General features: G+C 34.0%; 1 protein-coding gene across 4 annotated transcripts in view; it reads left to right on the top strand.

Moving 5' to 3' along the window:
- VSTM2A (V-set and transmembrane domain containing 2A) overlaps positions 1-20,818 on the top strand; it is a 32,391-nt gene extending 11,573 nt beyond the window's left edge. For 2 of the 4 annotated variants that reach the window (XM_031503983.2, XM_021546884.3), the window contains one exon: positions 12,385-20,818. In XM_031503983.2, coding sequence (XP_031359843.1) covers positions 12,385-12,473 — 89 coding nt within the window. In that variant the 3' untranslated portion in view covers positions 12,474-20,818. Of the gene's footprint in view, positions 1-12,124; positions 12,227-12,262 lie in introns of those variants that run through there. The other 2 variants (XM_021546886.3, XM_021546887.3) reach the window with 2 other exon arrangements.
- The last annotated feature ends 385 nt before the right edge of the window (positions 20,819-21,203 follow it).

Here is a 21,203-nt window from a genome sequence, read left to right as displayed (position 1 = left end):
ATAATCTCCAAGCTGCAGAAAATGTCATTGTTTCATGGATACAAATCTAAACTAACTCTGCTGTCTGCATTCAAATCACTCAACATTTATAGCAACAAAACCAGCTGAAGAATTTGTTGTGCAGAGAATGAGTATATTCCCCCAAGCTCTTCCTGTTCTGCCAATGCTCTGTTAAAACACTCAAAGCCATTAGTTGCTTTTCAGACTCAAGATGATCAGTCTCAGAGAATTACAAATGAAGAAGTGACAATTAGGTCAATTTTCTGCCTGCTTATATACAGACTCTGCACATTTCTAGCAACTTTTTGTTCTTTCATGAAGTTACAAATTCATCTATCAAGCTATCTACATGCCAAAACTTCCTGTGATGATGGCAGAGTTCCAACGAATGACTTGAAAAGTAACTCAAAGGAGAAGGTGATACTTACCTAGGCAGAATGACCTGGATTCTTGGCATCATAAATCACAATGAGAAGCTTATCATCAGGCATGAATGCAAAAAAAAGAGGATAAAATATTTTTCTTCAATCTATTAATGCTGATAATCTGAGGACATTACTTCCTGTCTCCATTTTTATCTAGGGAATCTAGGAAACTTTTGTCATCAACCTATTTTAAGCACTAATTTTATGTCCAGTTTGGAATCTTTTAGAATATAAACCAGTTTCCATGTTGGGGTGTTTTTATTCTTTTTAATTTATGTTCCATCTCCTCTCAAAGCAAAGGAACAAAATGTCTGCTCTACCCTGCACCAAGGTGACAGCCACCATTACTGCTTTCTTCCCTAAAAGAATCTTTGGCTTTCATAGTTACTGTTTTGGAAACTGAGTACCCATAAATCTGGGACACACCAACAATTACTGTAATTGTGGCTTAGTAAAAAGTCATGTCTCTGTTTCCTTTGGACTTCATGAAAGCAAAAGCCCAATTACATTTTTGTTCTTCTTGTTCTGGACCTTATCCAACTGTTCTCAGAAATGCTTGCAAAAACATTATTCCAATTTACACCCCTATATGCTGCAACCTCTGTTTTTACTTGAAATATACACTTTAATTCCCTCTTCATGAAAAGATGCTGCTCTACTTCTTTTAGCTTCTCAAAATAATGGAATCAATTCAAACCTTGTTATTTGATGTAGCCCTAATAGCTAGTTAGCTCTTGACCTTGAAACTGTAAACATCTTTTGAGAGGTGCTAATGTGCTCTGAGTAACGTAATTGAAAAAGCAACACCTTTACAGCAGCTAACCCTCCACCCTCCACCCATTATTTTTTTTAGGCAAGGATTTCCAATGTAAAATATGTAAAATCCACTCAATAATGCCTTATGTTTCTTTTAAAAAAAAACACGTCTTAATTTCTTATATGTGTACTTAGTGATAGAACAAAATGCATACAAGTACTTAAAATCCTGTTCCTAGTGCTTAGTTCACCTAGACCCAGAAACAAACTTCCTGGTGTATCTGCAGTTCTAGCTCCTGTCACAAGCATGTTACTTGTTTTTTGTAGCCATCCTTCATTGCCTTTGCCAGTCACTGATACTATACCACTGGCAATTTCTATTCATTTTCCTCTTATAAAAACACAGGTTTGGGAATTAAGAAGAGAAAGCAATCACCAGCCACTGCTTCTTCCTTTTTTTTGTTCTACAAGTTTGAGCAGTTGTGCAATCCCACATTCCCATAACCAGACTGAATACTTCATTCTTTCTAAAATCAGAGATACTATTTTCAGCCTTAGTTATGCCCATGCTTAAACACTGATAATGAATCACAAGAGAAAATAATGGTTTTTGAAATTTCTTGAGACAATATTTGGGATTTGTTGTTAAATATATTACAGCATCACTGGAACTCATATATCTGTAAAAATGATGGTATTTGGATGCTGCATTTGTTATTTTTTCTCATGAAGCTTTTCATGAAACAGGGAGAAGAGACACAATTGTAACTAAATGTACAAAATCTAAGAAGATAATGTTACCCTTTACCCATCTACATTGTAGTTTATATAACACACATATACTGAGATCTTTCCTATTATTTTAGTAACATTAGCAGTGTGTTTCACTGTCTGTCATTGCTATATATGCACATAATCATATATCTTCCTTTCATTTAGCTGCTTAAAAATAAACTTTTCAGACTAACCTCATGTTTAGAACAAAATTCATATACAAAGCTCTGTTAAGAGACCACTCAAGAGCTCTCAGAGTAGCAGAATTTTAGTTCTCTTCTACATGCCTGATACAACTTTCTTTAGTAGATACTACTGGAATGATTGCAGGTGGGCACACATTCAGTAAACAAAGAGAAGAAAATAAAGGAAGAAGAGAGAAAAAGAAAGGGTGGGGGTGAAGTTGTGTATGATTTGTTTGTCAGCTCACTCAAATTGCTTTTCATTGCTTCACAATCAGACAGATTGCACTGGGTCACCAGAGATTACAGCATATGTGACAGGGCCTGCTCTTGAAGTAACTGATGGGATTTCCTTGCTTCAGAACACAACCCATTTGTTACATGACAGATATACAGCAAAGCAGAGGATATTTTAACTTTTTTCAGATGACAAGCAGGAAATTTACCTTCTATGGTGTCCTACTTCATTATGAAAAACCTTTGCATCACATAAAATGGAAAAGAATGGGTGCAATTATCTGCTGGCTGGAATGGATACAACTCTGCTGAAGTCTAAAGGATGCCATTCATCTAAAATAGCAAATAAATTTGGCTAAAGGATGAGGATGAAGATGAATTCTCCTCTACTCATTATGTGAGAGTTAATTACAGGAAGAATTGAAGCTTTGCTCTGCTTGTACCAGCTGATAAAGTTTAGGACAGTGAAGGTTTCTGGGAACTGAATGAAGGGAAGGAAAACATCTGAAAACTGCTCTTTTCAGCTCACAGATTCAGAGGGAGAGGGCATTCTTGATGGTGGGTTTTGTTGCTTCAGTTCTTTTCTGTGTGCTTTTTCTTCACCTTTGATCAACTTTTTTCTAGTATTTCTCTTTGAAATCTTAGTCTAGACTAGCTAGAAAGCTCAACAATATCAGTATATTCTTATTCCATAGAGAAGGATTTTATATTTTATTAAATAATTTAAAACTTTAAAGATATTCCAAGACTGTTACTGTATTTATGCTAGAGTAATAATAAATTCTTTGTTGATGATAAAGCTGGATGGTACTTGAAGAGAATCTAATGATCTTGCTGCATTCCTTGAGAAGAGTGCTCCAAACTCCATTTTACCCTATCATGAGGAAGTTGCCACTGTACTTTTTGGCAGTGCAAATTGTTAGCCTGTCTGTGTGTGGGTGTTCTAATCAGATCCATCTCACTGAAGTTTGATCCCCCACCTACTCACGAATGCTACTATCTTGAAAAAACCTGCCTAATTTTCTGTGAATAAAATTGTGAAAGCTAGTTGCACAGCCCCATTTACAGAGCTTCAAACATTCAATCTATGTGTTCATCAACCAACAAAAATGCAAAGAAAAAATCTGGATGCTACTTATTCTGCCTGCTTTTACTGCTGTTATTACCTTAGCTGCTGTTTTTCCTGTGACAGTGACTGAGGATTTTGGCCACCAAATCACAGCCACGGAACTATAAGGATTATAAAAATTACTTCAACAAGGCTACAGAAGACAGTGCATCCATCTCCATTCTGTGCCACTGAAAGAAAAATTTGAAAAGACAAGATATTTTGTCAAGGAGCAACAATAAATCAATCATGAAACCAAGAACTAGCAGTAGGTCTCACAGGGAGCCATACATTCAAAGGGTGCAAGGCCCTTTTGTAGAATTATAATTAATATGACTACATAGGTTAGTGCCTGTCTGAAATGCTGACAAGATAACACGTCAATTACCTATTTTGTACTTTTGTGAATTATTACCATACTTTTAATATTTACCATTTAGTGACCATCTTTTACCTGAAGAGTCTTTGAATATTGATTAATGATATTTAATGGTTATGACTGATCCTACATCTCAGATGTATTTGGCCAAATATTTTGGAGCCTCATTCTTACAGTCCACCATTTTCAAACTAATGTACTGTGGTTGTAGGAGTGATTTTTAAAATTATTTTTATTTGCATCTTTTTTTTTTTTTTTTTTTAAATTTGCAAAACAAAAATACCAAGGGTGAAGGCTTTGGATTGTGAACACTGGTTTAGCTCTAGCAGTTTAAAACATTGCCAGAGAAAGTATTTGTCTTTCTCCAATCAGAAGTTATTGTCCCAAATCTAGATGGCAGGAGGAAGTACGTGCCCATGCTCAGCTTTCCTAGTTCACAGTGTCAAGCCTCTATATTGCCATAAAGGCATCAATGATAGATGTTAAACTAAAAGACGGCTCTTAAATTGAGATAGGTGAAGAGATGGCATGAGGTTTGCTTGTATCACTTTTACTATTGGGGATTTGATTTCCATAAGAGGGGGAGGCAGAGAGATGGAGGCACTATCATCTTAAACTGCTCCAGCTAAACCCATTAAAAATTTGTGAGTCATAGCTCTTAGACAGAGGCACCTTCTGTTAGTCAGAGACATTGTTCTAATCTCTGTAACAGCTGCATTATTCACCAGGCAAACAAAGGATCAGAGGAATGGTCTCTGTCTCAAAACACTTGCTATCTAGGAATCAGTCAGAAGAAAACACACTCATGCAGTGGAAATGTAGATTAATTTCATGAAAATAGTTCTTATATAAATGACATAAACAGGGGACCGTGTTGACTGTATGTCAAACATAAGCCTGAGTTCAGGTGTAAAAAATGAGAAAAGGGGAACGGCACATCATATATTGAAATATTATCAAAAAATCAGATTTTTAACTCTGTCTGTGTTATAATACCTTCTTTGCATATGTTTTTCATGACAGTGCTGTTGAAGATAATAGTGTAATATTAAGTATCACCCACTTAAATTTTCTTTCCAAGAGATGAATAAATTAATGAGATACAAAAAGCGAAAGGGTAAAAGGACGAGTGCAATTCTCTTTTCCTTCAAATAAAAGTCCTGTTGTAACTTTATGGTATCTTTCAAGAATGGCTCTATTTACTGTTTAATTAAATGTGGTGTATATCAAATATACATACAAATTTATATGCACATTACAAAAATACTGAGCAGTTTGTGTTGGAGGCATGTTTAGTTACAGCAGCACAAGCTGGCTACTAAAAGAAAGTCAGTTCAAGCATTTTTGTTAACAGCCTAAATTCCACCTTCATTCAGTAGAGGGCATAATGATATGAAAGTAGAATGACGATATAAACTATGAGGATGAGTTACCACAGAACAGTCAAATAAAACTGCATTTGCTTTAGAATCAGCCATTTCATACAGATAAATACAAATGACACAATTTATGTTTTTTCTGTCACACTTAAAAAAAGGTCTAAGATATTTTTTATCTGTGGTTTTAAGAGATAGGATGAAAGAGAAGAGTGAGAGGGAGAAGTACCCAGTGCTGATAAGAGCAGTCAAAAAACCTACTACCAGTTGTTCTGAAGCAATAACAATTATCAATTGCATTTGGATAAGCTTTCAACCCTCCCCCCTCATCTTTGAACTAGTGCAATAGGCATTGTTTCCTGGACTGCTTCTCACACAAGTTTTATTTAAATAGCTAACACTGATATTTCATAGACTATATGCAAACACCTCTTTCAGCAGCCATTTTCCCAAAAAGTATTCTCTCACTGAAATAGAAACAGCTGAAGTCAATGCTTTACTTACACATGCGAAAAGATTTTAAAACTTTGGAAGTCCAAAGTTGCACCTGCTAAGGGAAGGAAGAGAAATAGTATGTCTGTTACAAATAGCTGATGTTTGGACATTTGTGACTGTAGGCAGAATGTGATTCTCCTGAGAAAGTCAGGGAAGGTGGCGAAATTGGCTATATCAAGTACACTATCCATTTAATCTTTCTGAAAAGCTGTGTTCAAACTCAGCAATCACTTTTGACTATTTTCATCAGAAGAGTACAAACATCTATAAATGCTGATGAACTGCCCATTTTAATTATATGTTTAATGATCTTACACCTCCCTCCTGTCTGTTCAAGGCAAAAGGATGACAGGGTTGAATCATTTTGGTGATCTCATTTTCATCTTTGAGAAAGACATTAGATATTCTCTTAGCTTCTTCATAGTTCATGATGGCCCAATTAGGAAGCCTGGGTCTACTCATGAGGCTTAAAAATGAGATATGAACAAGAGCACTTTTTAAAGAATTAAACAGGGAATGACGACTCTCAGATATGTTCTAGTAGAAATACAAAAATAACAAGAATTAAATATTTCTCTAGGTAGGAGTTAATGCCAGGAATAATGTAGAAAGTGGTGTAAAATGAATATAGTGATGTGTAGAAGTGATGTAGCATGGAAAATTCAAGTTTATTTCACACCAGTATACCCTTAATTCTACTTCTGTCCATCTAGGAATTGTGAAAATGAAGAAGTTATTCAAAGTCCCACTCCTCTTTGCTTCTCCTTTCATACTGCTATCTGTTGTCCTTTTATAGTTTTGTTATGTCTTGTTCTGGACCACTGCCTGAAACCAAGTATAATTTTCCCTACATGCTACCAATATTTGAAGTCTCCTCTAGTTTTTTCTTTTCCAAGTGTTTCCATTTCAAGTTTGCATTAGAACATGACCTGAGGTGTAGCTGGCAGCAAGGTAAAGCCTGTGACCTGCCTTAGCCCACAAAGGGCTCCAGAAATTATGGCTCAGATTTCTGGGAGAATTCTCTCCTCTGTTTAGGGTTGGAAAGTTTTGGGTTTTTTTCCCCATTACAAGACTGAACACCTCAGAGTGCCTTATCTAGTAAAAGCTAAGGATTAATCATACATCTAAAATCCCACTTCTCTTTCTCATTTTCTCTTCTGGGCATCATTAACAGAAAAGGAATAGGCATCAGATAAACAGAGCTTCATGCTGAATGCAGCACCTAAGTAGACTTCAGGGAAATTCAATACATAACCTGTTCTAAATTTCTGGTGTGTGAGACAAATTCATTTGCCCTCTGCAGTATGTGATGAACAAATCACATTATTTTAAGCTGATTACTGTACAGCCAATTGAGAAAAAAGGAGTAAAAGCCTAAAAAAAGGGCCCTCCATTGAATATGAATACTTGCTGCTCAACTTCATTCAGTCATTCAGTTCCCCAAAATTAAACACAGACAACTGAGCCCTAAACCACAGTGGAGAAGTCATTCCCCCAAAGAGAGAAAGGGGGATTTTACATTTGTGGATAAGAAAAATTCTTCCTTAGTGTGGGTATATTTATCCCATCACTATGGAACAGATATACACAATAGGCATTTCTGCAATTCAGAGGAATAAGAATGATAGAAATTGGCAGGCCAGAGGGAAAGAATCTATTTATTGAAAACCTGTGTGAGACATATTCAAATAAAGCTTCAAAGAAAATCAGTCATACTTGGTTTTACCTGTCTTTATGGAAATAAAACTGCAAATATCCTCCAAGTAATCTTATGGTTCATTAATGTCCCCAGTAAAATTAAGACAGATATCACATGAACTTTTACTTACTTTTCCTGGAAATAATGCAAAATTATGACTTTGTCTGGGTTCAGCTGGGGCTGACAAGAAGAGTATTTCAAATCTAGCAGTATAAAGCAAAACTAAATGTTGCAAAACCAGGCATTTAAAGATGGAAAACCTCAGCACAAATTCCTTAAAAATGAAACTTCCAAGGTTTCAAGAGCTCTGTCATTTCAGAAATCAGTAGAACAACAAAATTATCTCATACCCAGCACAGCCCAAATATATGTCTCTGAAATGCATGTGTTAATATTTTGGCCTAATATAATCTGTACAGAGAATCTGGGATGAATTTTTGTGTGACTGGTTGTATTTCTCCTGTAGTGGTCAGCACAGAGCAAGGTCTCTACTAAGGCATTACTCTTTCCTGTGACCAGTGGGTTACTACTTAAAGGAAACTCAAAGATACCTTAACTAAATGTATATGTTTAGTAAAGTACTAAAGAAATGCTTTTGAATTTTCTGATTCCTTCTGTTATTTGTGTGAGAATACTCTGTGCATCGTACGCACAAATGTAAGGATACAATTTTAAGAGGCTCTGACAGTTATTGAGGCTCAGAATGCTGGATGCTATTATATACCAGAGAAATCTTAAACCTTAGAAAGCACAAGGAATGCCAAACTTGCTAAAATTAAATTCTGGCAAATGCAAACTGTTTTTGACCCAGGGTGGTTTACCATGTAGGGTACTTTTACAAACAGAAGATGCTAAAATTTTAGTTCCTGAGGCAGCTGCTTTGTTCACAATTCAGTGTCTCATCCAGTTGTGTAAATAAATGGGCAAAATTATTCAACCACCCCTGCTTGCAAATCTGATGTATCATACACAAATTTTGACTGACCAATATCTTAGTGAAGGCAAGGCATCATGCCTCTTTGCATTCAGGCATGGGATGAGTAACTACCTTTTTTATCAGTTGCATTTTACCAAGAATTTATATCTTCTAGTGGCTTTATTTTATAATTATATGCTCCAAAATTAATTTTATTAACACAGCAAAACTGATGTTAAGCTGTGTTGGTGTTTAGTGGGGTTCATACACCATGAGCTATAAAATACAAGCATTTGTGACAGAGACTTTTTTTTAATTTTAAAGACTAAGGTCACAATTATTTTTCACTATTTTTTTTATTTATGTTCCTAACATTTAAGCAAATCATAAATTCAAATAAGTCATGGTTTCAAACACTTTAATGTCATGAACTAATCTTTCATGCTGTTGCACAAAAACGCATCATCACATGCCTTTGGCAATATAGCATTTGTTTACAGGAGAAAGCTAAGTATTTCAGGGACATTTGCCCTTTTGGATATCTGTTAGGAGCAGGAAATAAAAGACAAGTTATGGGAATTTACATATCACAAGAGGAATTTAACTGGAGCCCCATGGCTGACAGGTGAAATTGTGAGAGTGGTGAGAATGTCTGACCCACACATCAAGTGGAGTTTAACTAATAATGTAGAAATAATACACACATACATTACATGACAGTTCTTCTTCTGAGTGACTGTCTTTGACAATTATATAATTGCAGTCCAGCTTTACCCAGTGCTGTTGACCTCCAATAAAATTTCATTCAGCTCTTATTATGTTAATTATAAAATAATGTTTGAAATGGTGGGATAATGAATAATCAGTTTATCAAATCCACAGCCAGATAGACAGCTTTTTACTGCCTGTTCAGGTGATACTATTCAAGTCCTAATCAGAATGGTGGACTGAAAACACACTTGCATAGAAGTCTGAATTTGGATACAGTGGAATTAAGCCTCTGATTTAAGCACCCTATGACTTCCAGATTCCAAGACAAAATGAAAATTTGTGAATACTTTTTGTCACTTTTTTTCTTTAAGATTAAAAACAAAATAATAAAATATGATCAAAAATGACAGAGCAAAAGAAAGAAAAAAATATGAAAAAGCTGCTTTCAGTTTTGCTATGTTCTTTTTCTACTTTTGCAGCTTTGATTCTTGCAAAATTGAAACAAATACTTAGGTTCATGAAGGAAAAAATACAATTCTTCTCTGGAAAAAAAAAATCTGAGTGTACTTATACTTCAATTTTATTTCATAAAACATCACTGGAAATGTGAGAGCACACCTAATAGCCATATATGTCACTGTATATTTCAAGTCAAGTTGTGTGGGCTGATATAGGACGGAAAATTTCTCTGTTTGGATTAAACAGTAGTTTGGAAACAAATCAGGTTAAGATTTAATAATCAGTTCCCAAAACCTTGCAAAGGATGGTGTCTATTACAGTTTTTTCCCAGTAATCCTAACAGCCCCTTTTTCCACATATAAACTGAAATTTTTTTTTCATTGTTAATTGCCTTAATTTTTTCCAATATGCTTAAAATTGTTTTAGCTTGCACTTAGTGCATACACTCTAGCCTAAATCCCCTGCAAAATAAACTTGCTGTTTAAAGAAGAACATGGATGTAGAACATGTGAAATGATCTATGCAGAAACTGAACATTATAAATAGAAAGTTTATGTGCATGCATTATAAATTACCCTCTAATTTGGGGATCTACACATTGTCTTATTGAAAAAAGCAAAATGATAAAAAAAACAGAGAATATTTTGTCTGCAAATATGGTGTTGTTTTTCCCACTGTCACATATCTTATGTTAAACTTACATATCATACTTTTTCTCTTCTGCACAGCTTTAAAATTCTCAAATTGTAACATAATTAATTGTTATAAAAACTCTTAAAATACATTCATGAAATTCTTCAAAGTTCCATTATATGTATTTTGCAGGCAAAATGTATCTCTAAGGACCTCTTTAGAGTTGTATTGAGATATATTTCCTTAGTTCAATCAAAAAGAAACAATATGAAATGCAATAAAACAAGTACAAATAATTCAATACATCAGAAAATTATCTAACTCATAAAGATTCTAACTCAGTTTTGCTAACCTTGTTAGGGAAAGAAAAGCCTTCATGTAAAAATCTGTCAACTTACAGTTTTTGCAGAGAGAGAGAACAAGGACATGCTGCAGTAAAACCAACACCATAAATCAAACTCTTGGATTCATGATCATAAAAACTATCTGTGTAGAAAAACACACAGGAAAAAGTTGCAGCAAATTTGCTTATGCATTTGCTTGTTTGTAATACAGAACAAGTGTCCTGAGAGACACACCAAACCACAGCAGAGTACTGCAAGTAACATCAGACAGGCAAGAGAATGGTAGGGCTTCCCATTCACGTCTTCTTTCAGTACAAACTAAGCTCAAAGTTCCTTTGGACTTATCTTGGGAAAATGTTATTAATGTCTTTGAGACAAGTTTTCATTTAAATGTTAATATTTATTTAACAATTCAGTTCACATATGTATAATTGAAATACTACTGTTGCTTAGAAGTTTTTCTGTATGTGACAGAGGAGTAGGGATCTTTTATGGAAACTGCTATATATGTAACATCTTACACATATATTTACCCAAGCAAGCAGTGTTTATCTAAAATATGTGATTTAGTTTCATCCCCATTTCAAGAATGAAAAAATTACTAAAGACAGGAACAAAAATGCTTCTTGATTCACTTATAGTTAGCAGACACATAGAACAGTGATACATCTGAAAACTTTAAAAAAACAAGTGCTTGCCTGGATTTCTTTTTGCTTTCATTGTGTATATTCCTTATGATAAGATAAATGTGCTTTTGGGGGTTTCAATGAAATCCATAATTTATTTTAATATTAAGTACTTTACAAAAATACCTTATACATGATTAATAGATTGAAAAAAACCAAAACAACAATTTATTACAAGTCCATGATTCTCATGGATTACTTATAACAACATTGTTACCCTGTTATAGGACTGATGCCTCTAACCATCAATAATATTTATCCTTTTCAAATATACAACACAGATATAAAATCTATTAATCATGCATCAGCCTGTTCTAATCTGGACCTCTACTTACAGTACTACAAAATTAGATTTACAGTTTTAACCTCAAGTAATTATTTTCAAAATATGAATGTAATTCCAGATGATATGGGAAGTTTTCAAGCACTGAGACTTGGCATGTAAGACAACTAAATACTCGTGCCCTTGGTGTGTGAACACTTCAGTCTATATCAGTCTAGCTACAAATGTTTTTATTCTGCTAGCATACTAAATATAACATAGTGGGTTTAGAAATAATTATATTGCCATTGTTTTCATAAGTTTTTAAAAGAAAACTAAGTCTGGGATAATATAATTTCTCACAAATAAATAACCCAAACCTTTTGGCAGTCTGTTTCCCCCTTGTAAATAGCACAATCATTTGCCTGCATCTCCTCCGGTCTACAAGGAAACACTCTTTAGCCACTAGATGACTTTTTTGTTAGCAGTCAATGATGTGATGCTGGAAATGATTTTGTAAAGAACACTCTGAGGTGGAAGGTGTTTGGTTTTGTTCCTCTTGGTTTATGGTTTCATTGGGTAATATTGTTTAAAAAGACAGACAAGAAAAAAAAAAGCAAATCAAAACAAACAAACAAACCTCCCTGGGACTGAAATACTTTGTATGTGTTGTTGTTTGCAGTGCATGCCAAGACATTCATGGGCACCAGAGCCAACCTGGCGAGCTAATTAAATAAATAAATGTATATGTTTAAAACAGCCTTATAAGGAGCATTGGAAATCTGCAAGATGAGCGAATATCTTATAACTTCTTCCGCAGGTGCGAGGATAGCTACAAGCCATGGACTTTCTGTCCTGCTTCTTGTTTGTGGCTTTGTGAAGGGTGCTTTGCTTTAATCTAAAAGTGCTGACTTTTTCCAATATCACTTTCTCTTCTTAAAGCAAAGAGCAAATCGCCTGTAAAATCCACGGAGCGGACAGCAAAGTTGACCCTAACCTCCAACCATCACTCTGCACCCAATGTACTCTAAATCTCTACACAAGGAGCACCTTCTTCAGGAAGTACAAACAAAATTACTAAATAAATAAAATAAAATAAAATATTATAAAAAAAGAAGAGGATACCACATGTTTTCTTGATATATCTTATTTTCTTCGGCGTATCACTGATATTTTATTTGAAGAGAACTGGTGTGATGTAATCAAATGTTTTGTAACAGCAAGACCTAGTTTCCTTTTCTTTCGGCAAGGAGAAGCCTCATCCTTGACTTCTCAAGGGTTGGCCTGCGAGTCCTCAGTATTACAGAATTAACCATGGATGACATTTGGTTTCCTACGCTGAAAGAACCGTTCCGGCCTGGAAGCAAAAAGAGGCCAAATAATGGAACAAACTATAGTGATTTAATATAAATAGAATACATACAAGCTTTATCAAAAAGTCTTTTTCTTATTTTCTTTTTTTTTTTTTTTTTTTTTTTGCATGAGGAATAGGAATATTCTACTAAGCAGCTCAGCAGACTATGGGATGTTGTTTCTGAAAAACATATGAGGATATTTTTCTTTTGAGATTTTTTCTTTTTGCTTTCCAATATACTATTATTTTCCCCCTTTGAGGTTTTTTTTTCCTGTCTTTCTGTTTGTTTCTTGTTCAATGATGGCAAGTACCAACTTAGGCCAGCCCCTGATGACTATGTGGAGGTTTATATATATATACATCCTTTTTTTTGTGTGTGTGCATTCTATATTTCAATGTGTTTTCTCTAATTTTGCAACTCCTGTATATGCAAAACTAACTTAAATTCTGTAAATTGCTTACAGTCTGTGTGATATAACTTCAGAGTAGACATACTTTGGTCCTCATGCAAGCCAGTTTTTAATATTATCTGTATGTCGTGCCACCAAGAAACATCTTTATTTCCTTTTTGGACAAAACTCCACTTTTTAGTTTTTAATTCAGTAATGTGTGGATTTTGTAATGCATATCTTCACTTTGTCTGGTTTGGCCCCCTTCAGCCCTCTGTTTACTCTGTAAATGCGCATTAAAATTTGTTATGGTCTCTAGAAAATGAATTATTTTAGTTTGTATGTTGTGTTGGAGTTCAGATGCTGAAAGCTCTTTGAACTTGTGACGTTTATAGAAGATGAAGTGATTTAATCACTAAAGACTGTAAAATGAAAATGCAGGTTTGCAGTCAAATACTGCACATAAAGGAAGGTTAGACACAGAAAATAGACAAATAAATCAGAATGTGTCTTTAAGGATGTTCTTTTGGTAAAGAATTTTAGGAAAGTGAATTTATTACACTGATAAAATATATTTGCATCACAGCTCCTCCTACATGGCCAAAGAAGTGTCTTTCTTTGCTTTTTCTGAAAGTGGATTGTCATTACTCATTGATATTCTTAATTAAAATACTTTTTGTCTGTGAACTGAATGTGAGAATTTGGCTGTTGAATGATGTAATATGTGTTACATGAATTACATTCATTAATGCAGGAAGCAAAAATTGCTACCATTTGCAGCTGCAATCAGGAAGGTTTTTTTCTTTTTCCCGTCTTTCCACTGATGCTGAAAATTTCACACCCTTTCATTTATCAGCACAGACAATCACATACACCACATGCTTATTATGATCTATTTATAGCAGCATTAAGTAGCTGCAATGTGGTCAGCTGTGTGATTTCTCCTCACTTTGTAAGTACTGCAGAAGAAATTCTAAAAGTATTCTTATTATTTTACCAGTCTGTGGCTTACAGGCCTAACATTTTATTTGAAAATGTGCATATGTCTGATGTCTTCCCCCATTACTTTCAAAGGATAAAGAACAAATAAAAGCATGGAATCAACATTTCATTAACCTAATGCTTTGAAAAAGGCTAATATATCTTTGTGCAGATTTAATTTCCTATTAATTCTGTTGTATAAGCTTGACTGGGACTAGTCAATCTTTCTTCAGTTTTAAACTAGTCTTAGCAGTAATAAAGAGAGCAGAAGTTTAGCACAATGCAAGCAAATCAGGTGTAACCATCAGGAGAAATAAAATTTCTTTTATTTCAACATAAAATTTATGACCCACTTAGAATGTTGTCTATGGAGAAAGTTTTTCTCCATAGTTATAACAGTTTATCAGGCTACTGACAAAGAAATTAAAAACTGTTCCCATTAAAAGGACAGAAAGAGGAAAGAAAAAATCAAGGGTGAGAACTTTTTTGAGGTCTTGCTTTCTGAACACACCTGTGGAACCAAACTTTGAGAGTTCTGGAGAAAAATCTCCATTTTCTTTCTGAAACAGATATCTATGACTGGACAATGTGAGAATATCCTGCTTGGAGCCTGGAAACTTCAGTTTCCCTTGGTCTTAACTGGAACCAAATGCTTAATGTCACGTGTGCTTCATTTGTTTACTGTATCCATATATCTTGTATGAATATTCCATGTACGCACATACAGACTGCCCATCGTGATATAGGGCATTTGACAGTGCAGTCTAGCCTCACATTGCTTAAGTTGTTACTATGTTAAACTGATGCTGTGTTTTGCTTTTAGTTGCTTGGATATAAATCACCATGTACTAGGAGTTCAGATTAAAGAATGAGCTGAAATTAAAAGCAGAATTCTAGACCCCTTGGTTAGTGTGATGCAAGCCAGAAGACATTCCCATGTTGTGATCTGCTACTGTACAACTGTGTCAGCAAAAACAAAAAAAAACCAAAAAACCAAAAAAAAACCCAAAAAAAAAAAAAAGGACAAAAGAAATTTGTAGAACTTTTGAAAAGCCTTTAAATTTCCCATGAGATACTAAGAGGACACAGAAATTTTCCTCCTTCCCCTCTCAAAACAACACATCCAAATACTTCAGATGAGTCTGATCCAGCTGGTTGCAGATCTAGAGCACAGCTTTAGTTTCTGCCAATCTATGTGGATGCAGCAGCAACAGGAGCAGGTATTACATTTCTAATTTTTAAACTGTGTCTTAACAGCTATTCTTCAAATTGAGAACATGCCTGGAGCTCGTAGAATTTCTCAAAATGGAAGTTAAGGTGCAGTAGACACCCTTGTTTCTAAGATTTTTGTTATGAATAATAATTGGCATAGGAATTAAAATACTACTATTTTCTGCCATGTGCAATTCTAGTTTGTATTTAACACAAATACATTTTTTAAAAGTGGCTTAATTAAATCTTGAAAAGCTCCCTGTTCAGTAGGGTATCTAGAAGGGTAATTTGCATCTAGCATTGTAACATCTCTCAACTCAATATCCTTATTCCTTTATAAAATTAGTCCATTTTTGAGGTGGTCTTTTACATGACTTCTGCTTCTCAATTTGTGTCCCCAGAGCCTATATGGTCACTTTCTTCAGGTCTTTCCAACAGGTTTTGTTTTTCATAGAAGAATAGATTTGGGTAAGTATTAAACACTTTTGTATTTCAAGATATATGCTATCTACACTCCCACTCTTTGAGATCTTATGTATCATCAGTCTAAAAGATATGTGTTCCAACTCCATAAGGTGTCAATGACAGCCTTTTTATTACATGGAAAAAAGATCCATGGCATTTTGGTACTGCTACCAGGGATTAGTACTGCAACAGAGCCTGTCTCAAAAATTCTCCTTTTCAATGTTTATTGAATATTCCTTTACGCTCTGGAACTTCATTCATAGAAGTTGCTGCATAACATGCTTGAACGTCTCTTTCTTAATTGTATTTGGTAGACTTTACAAGTCTATTAAGAAAAATACTATAAAATTTGAATGGTAAGCACTGAATGTATCAGAAATGGTTGTTTACTTTTTACTTATTTTTCAGTCTCAATATTGAATACTACCTGAAGGCAAAGGTCAGAAGTAGGTATAAACATGAGACACCACAGCAAAAATTACAGGACTCTTTGGAAGTTCATACTTTTTCATCTAATTCAGTGCTACTGTGATTCAAAACCAGATTATAACCTAAAACCAGGGGGTTTTTTCACATTCATTCTTTAAAGTACTTTTGCTTCATTCAAGTAAAGTGAGGAAACTGTGACCAGTGCAAAAAATCTGAATGCTTGCCTGATATTTTTCAGAGTTAAACACTTAATTTCTAATTATCTTTAATTTCTAATTATCTTAACTTCTAAAGATTTTAAGCGATATCCTAATTTAAGTCATCATTTAAGTAATTATTAAAGAAAACAACAAAATTACCCTGCCCCCCAAAAAACCAAAACTGGCACTGATGACAATCTTAAATTCCTTCCTTAAAAAAAATTAAATTAAAAAAAATTTCAAACCTTTGTCATTTGCAGAGTATGGGAACATTTTTCTATGACATTACTATTGGTAAATGTCAAATGTGGCTTTTAGAGCTAAAAGCCTTAGGAACCAAGATTGGGATCATATTTTGTAATATAAATTTTTAAAGGTTAATCTTCCATGATTAGTTCAGCTAAACAATGCTTAGCACACAGTAAATTGATTAATGCAACTCACTATAAATGCTTTCAGTATTTTGTTCTGAGCTTCCTAAGTCCTGATTTATTTCATTTCACAGTCATAAAGTTTGCACATACATTGACATAGCTGAAAGATTTTACATAGTTTTTCTACTGTTATTCATCCAAAGAAATGTAAGAAGAAAGTTAATTTTGTCTGTAACAATGAATTAAAATGAATTGGTGAAGATACTTGCAAAGAAACAAATGTGTGCTTTTTTGAGAGTCAAGTTTAATTGCAATTCATTATTTAAATTCTCCTTTTTGTGTTACTCTTTTTTTTCCAACATTTCAATCAACTTCTAAAACAATGCTATATATCTTATTACTCATTACAAGATGACAGGACAAAATAATGATGTCTTTGTTATGAGAAATCTAGGGGGCAGAAGTTTTATTCATTTAACAGCATTTTAAGCTCTCACTGTTTATCTCAAAATACCTTGACATATATTAATACATATATAGAGAGAAAGAAAGAAAGATAGATATAGATATAAATATATATAATTTCCAACTCTATCATGCTGATAATGGAGATGACCTTCAGATGGGAGCAAATTAATTTTTCAGTTATTGAAATGCTCTTCTACATTGATATTACAGCACAGAAAGAGTTCTTATATGTGTATGAAACTATTTATTGAGTGACAGCTCATAAGGAAGCCAAAACATACATAATAGACTATTAATTCCTTTCTTGTTTTTATATTCCATGAGCTTGAAAAACAAGAGACAAGATTGCATTTGACAACTAGCTGCTTAAAATAAACCATTTCGTTCAAATCTTTGAAGAAACAAATTCCTTATTAAAATGACTTGTATAACTATAACCTTTTAAACTATATAGGGTTTAGATTTTTAAGAAAATATATATATTATATATATCCTTGTACATAAAATTGGGAAGAAAGGAGATAATAATTTCTTTTGCTACTTCTGATAGAAGATTATGTTCCTTGCTGCTGATTGTCTTAAATGCAAAATGATTTAAAAGACCTTTTAAATTACTGGCAACCATACTTTGAAAAAAAAAATCCAATTTTTCTGATAATTTATAATGCACTTTAGTTTCTGCATATTAACCCACACTGGTTTGGGTTTTAAAAATGTTTTTTCATCATAATAGAAAATAAGTAATCCATACTTTATTAAAAATAAATGTCAGCATGTTTACAAAACCACCTTAATGTCTTTTTATTTGGTGATTCAGGCACAAGATATGCTTTGTCCATATATTTAATCTGCTCAATGGGGCTAAGCACTGAAAAAGACAGAGGAAAGTAGTTCCTAGTTGTTCCATCTTCTAATTGAAATGCTGTGTAAGAGAGAAAGCAGAGGTATGACTCTTTCTGTTTACCTACAACAGCCAACAAAGAACCTTCACCAGATTTAACAAAACAAATCACTGCTATAAAAAATAACAGTGGTAGTTCAACTTTGAAACAAGGTGAAAAACAATGAAATTGAATGCAATTTCTTTAGCAAAATGCAAAGTTTTTTTCTTCCAAAATTATTACTCTCCCCACAAATATGAAAGAAGGTCTTGCAATTAGGTCTTTGAACAGGAAAGTATTTGTTGACCTCTTTCAACTGCACAATGACAATCCCAAAGAGACTCAGCTGTCTCCCTTTCACCATCTCTGTCCTATGTATGACTATTAATTATGAGGGCACTCAGAAGATGAATGTATGTTACAGAATAATAATTTTATATACTTACACCTTTTTTTTTTTGCAATTTTTAACGTAAGCATCTTTTTGTGTAATTTAGTTAACTTTATTTTAAAAAGTAAGGCAATGTTTGTATAATTAATTGTCATTGTACATAATTTGTTGGAGTTTTATTTCTAAATAGTTACCAGCATTCAAGATAACAGAACAGAATTTAAAAGTCTCCCCGTCATTTTCTAAAGCTGTTTATGTGTCAGAACTACTTGCATTAATGGAAACAACACAACAACAACAAAAACAAACAAAGAAAAACCCACCAAAATCACAAACAAAACCCCTTCTCATCTGGAGTTCTTTCTAATCAGGAATAGAGATGCTGAGGAAAGGAGATGACGAGAAGAAAACTCTTGAAGTGATTCAGGTGATAGTGACCTGAAATTTACCTTTAACCTTTCCAGTGTAATTCCTAGACTTAGCAAGGGAGTAAATTTTGAAAGAACTTAAGATGCCCATGCAGCAGCAGAAATAATGAGTGCAATGCTGCTGTCATTCTTGTGTAAACCACAGGACCTACTGAGTTTACACATGAGCACTGGGCAGAAGGGCAAAATACCTGGCCTTGTGTGGATTCTAGAAATCTTAATGCCTGGAGCTGCTAGATACAGGCTACTCCCACCTTTGGGCAGGATTTGTGTAACTAAAAATTCGGTTTTCTTTTTAAAGTTCCCAACCCATAGGACAAATAAAGTATAGAATATTGAAAAATAATGAATATTGAACAGAATTCCTCAGGAGTCTCCCTTATTCTCTGTTTGTGATTGACACTTGTAATGTAGAATTCCAACAAAACTGATCTCCTCAACAATAACCTCCATAGATGGACTTGGAGAATACTATTTTATGTGAAGTTTACATCCCAACTTTATTTCTTTCAATTTTGAGAAATATGTCAATATTGAAATAGAATATAGGCAAATAGAAAGTAGCCAAATGATACATTGTGCCAAAATTCTCAGTCAAAAAATATTAAATGTGATTTCTCAAGTATATCTAATAGTAAACTAAACTCTTTTATTAGACACTTTCAAGAATAGCTGATTTTTGGTCAGGAAATTTAAGGACAAATCTGGGAATTATGCTTTATTATGCATTTTATTTCAAAAAATAGCAAACAGAGCTGTTGGCAAAATTAAATGCTTAGTACAGTTATCTATAGAGGTAAACACTATAGATGTTTAAAGCATTTGTCATGGCAATGTACATGTAACACACAGAATTGTAGAGACAGACCTGCTAATGGTAACACAGTTCCTTTTCTCAGCAGATGGATGAAGCAGATGGAAGACCTGTGTTTTCTTCACACTTTTCCTACTGATCAGTAGTTGTCAGCAATAATGTCAATTCTGTTCTGAAAATATGTATGCAGTGATTTTTTTTTCATATTAGCCTCATTTTTTTTCATCAGACTAGGCTTTTGGTAGGTTTGGGAAATATGTAACATGGAAAAAAAAAAAAAATGGGGCAGTTGTATAGAAGTATGTGGGCCTTCAAGTATATTCACCAGACAAATGCAATCAGATTTTCCTTAGGAAGAGAAAGACATAATGCATACTGTAAGATGTAAGCCATTTTACATACTGTAAGATGAATTTCTATATAAAATTAATATTTGAGACACTGTTCAGAAAGATTTGGCCTTACATATGTCAAAAAAAGGAGGCTCTACTTGCAAAATACCTGTTGCAAAATTCTAAAATATTCTATTTTCTTGTTGCTAGCTCTATTGTAGTCCGCATTATGTTTCAACAATTTAGGATAATAAGTTGTATGACCTTGCTGAAGTGGATGAGAAACATTTGTACAATCTGTTCCACCAGGTCATCTTTGAAGGCTCTGACTGCCCAGCTATAAAATGGTAACAAGCAAGTGGAGGGGCAGAAATGTCATAAAACAATCATAGCTGTCAGGGGGGGATTTCAAAAGAACATCATTCAGGAAGGTGACACAAGATCTGCTAATGAATCAGCAAACAAATGCTGACAAATGTTAACATTGGAATAATTTGTTTCTGTACTAACTGTAGATCTTCCAGAGAAAGATGAATGTGCTCAATGTGTCAGAATCAATGAAAATACCATTGTAGTGGTTAATGGGCAAACAAGCAGAAAATATATTATGACATATATGAAACAAGCTATGTAATAAATTCTCAAAGTAATAAAATGACATGGCATATGTTTGTGTTGTATGCTGCTGAAGAAAACTACCTGCAGGTTTAAGCTCATTATTCCTGACAACACTGATACCAGAATGTGGCAGTGAGATAAAGAGCTTACTCAAAATGAAGTTGTGATGGCTGAAATAACTGTATCCCAAGAACTAACTACATGAGTACTAAAGACAAATAGTAAAATTCTAAGTGAAACTGAACACTTAAGATAATAATAAAACCTACAGATCTAGTAGAAGAGTTTTATAAAGGGCTTGTGTCGTTGCATGACTGAGAATAATTCATCCTGCTGTACTTGGCACTGGTGAAGCTGCACCTCAAATCTCTCTTTTCAGTTTTGGGCCCCTCATGACAAAAAAGATACTGAGGTGCTGGAACATG

The sequence above is a fragment of the Lonchura striata genome, chromosome 1 (assembly GCF_046129695.1).
Source record: "Lonchura striata isolate bLonStr1 chromosome 1, bLonStr1.mat, whole genome shotgun sequence".
NCBI lineage: Eukaryota > Metazoa > Chordata > Aves > Passeriformes > Estrildidae > Lonchura > Lonchura striata.
This window is presented reverse-complemented; position numbering and strand designations above follow the sequence as displayed.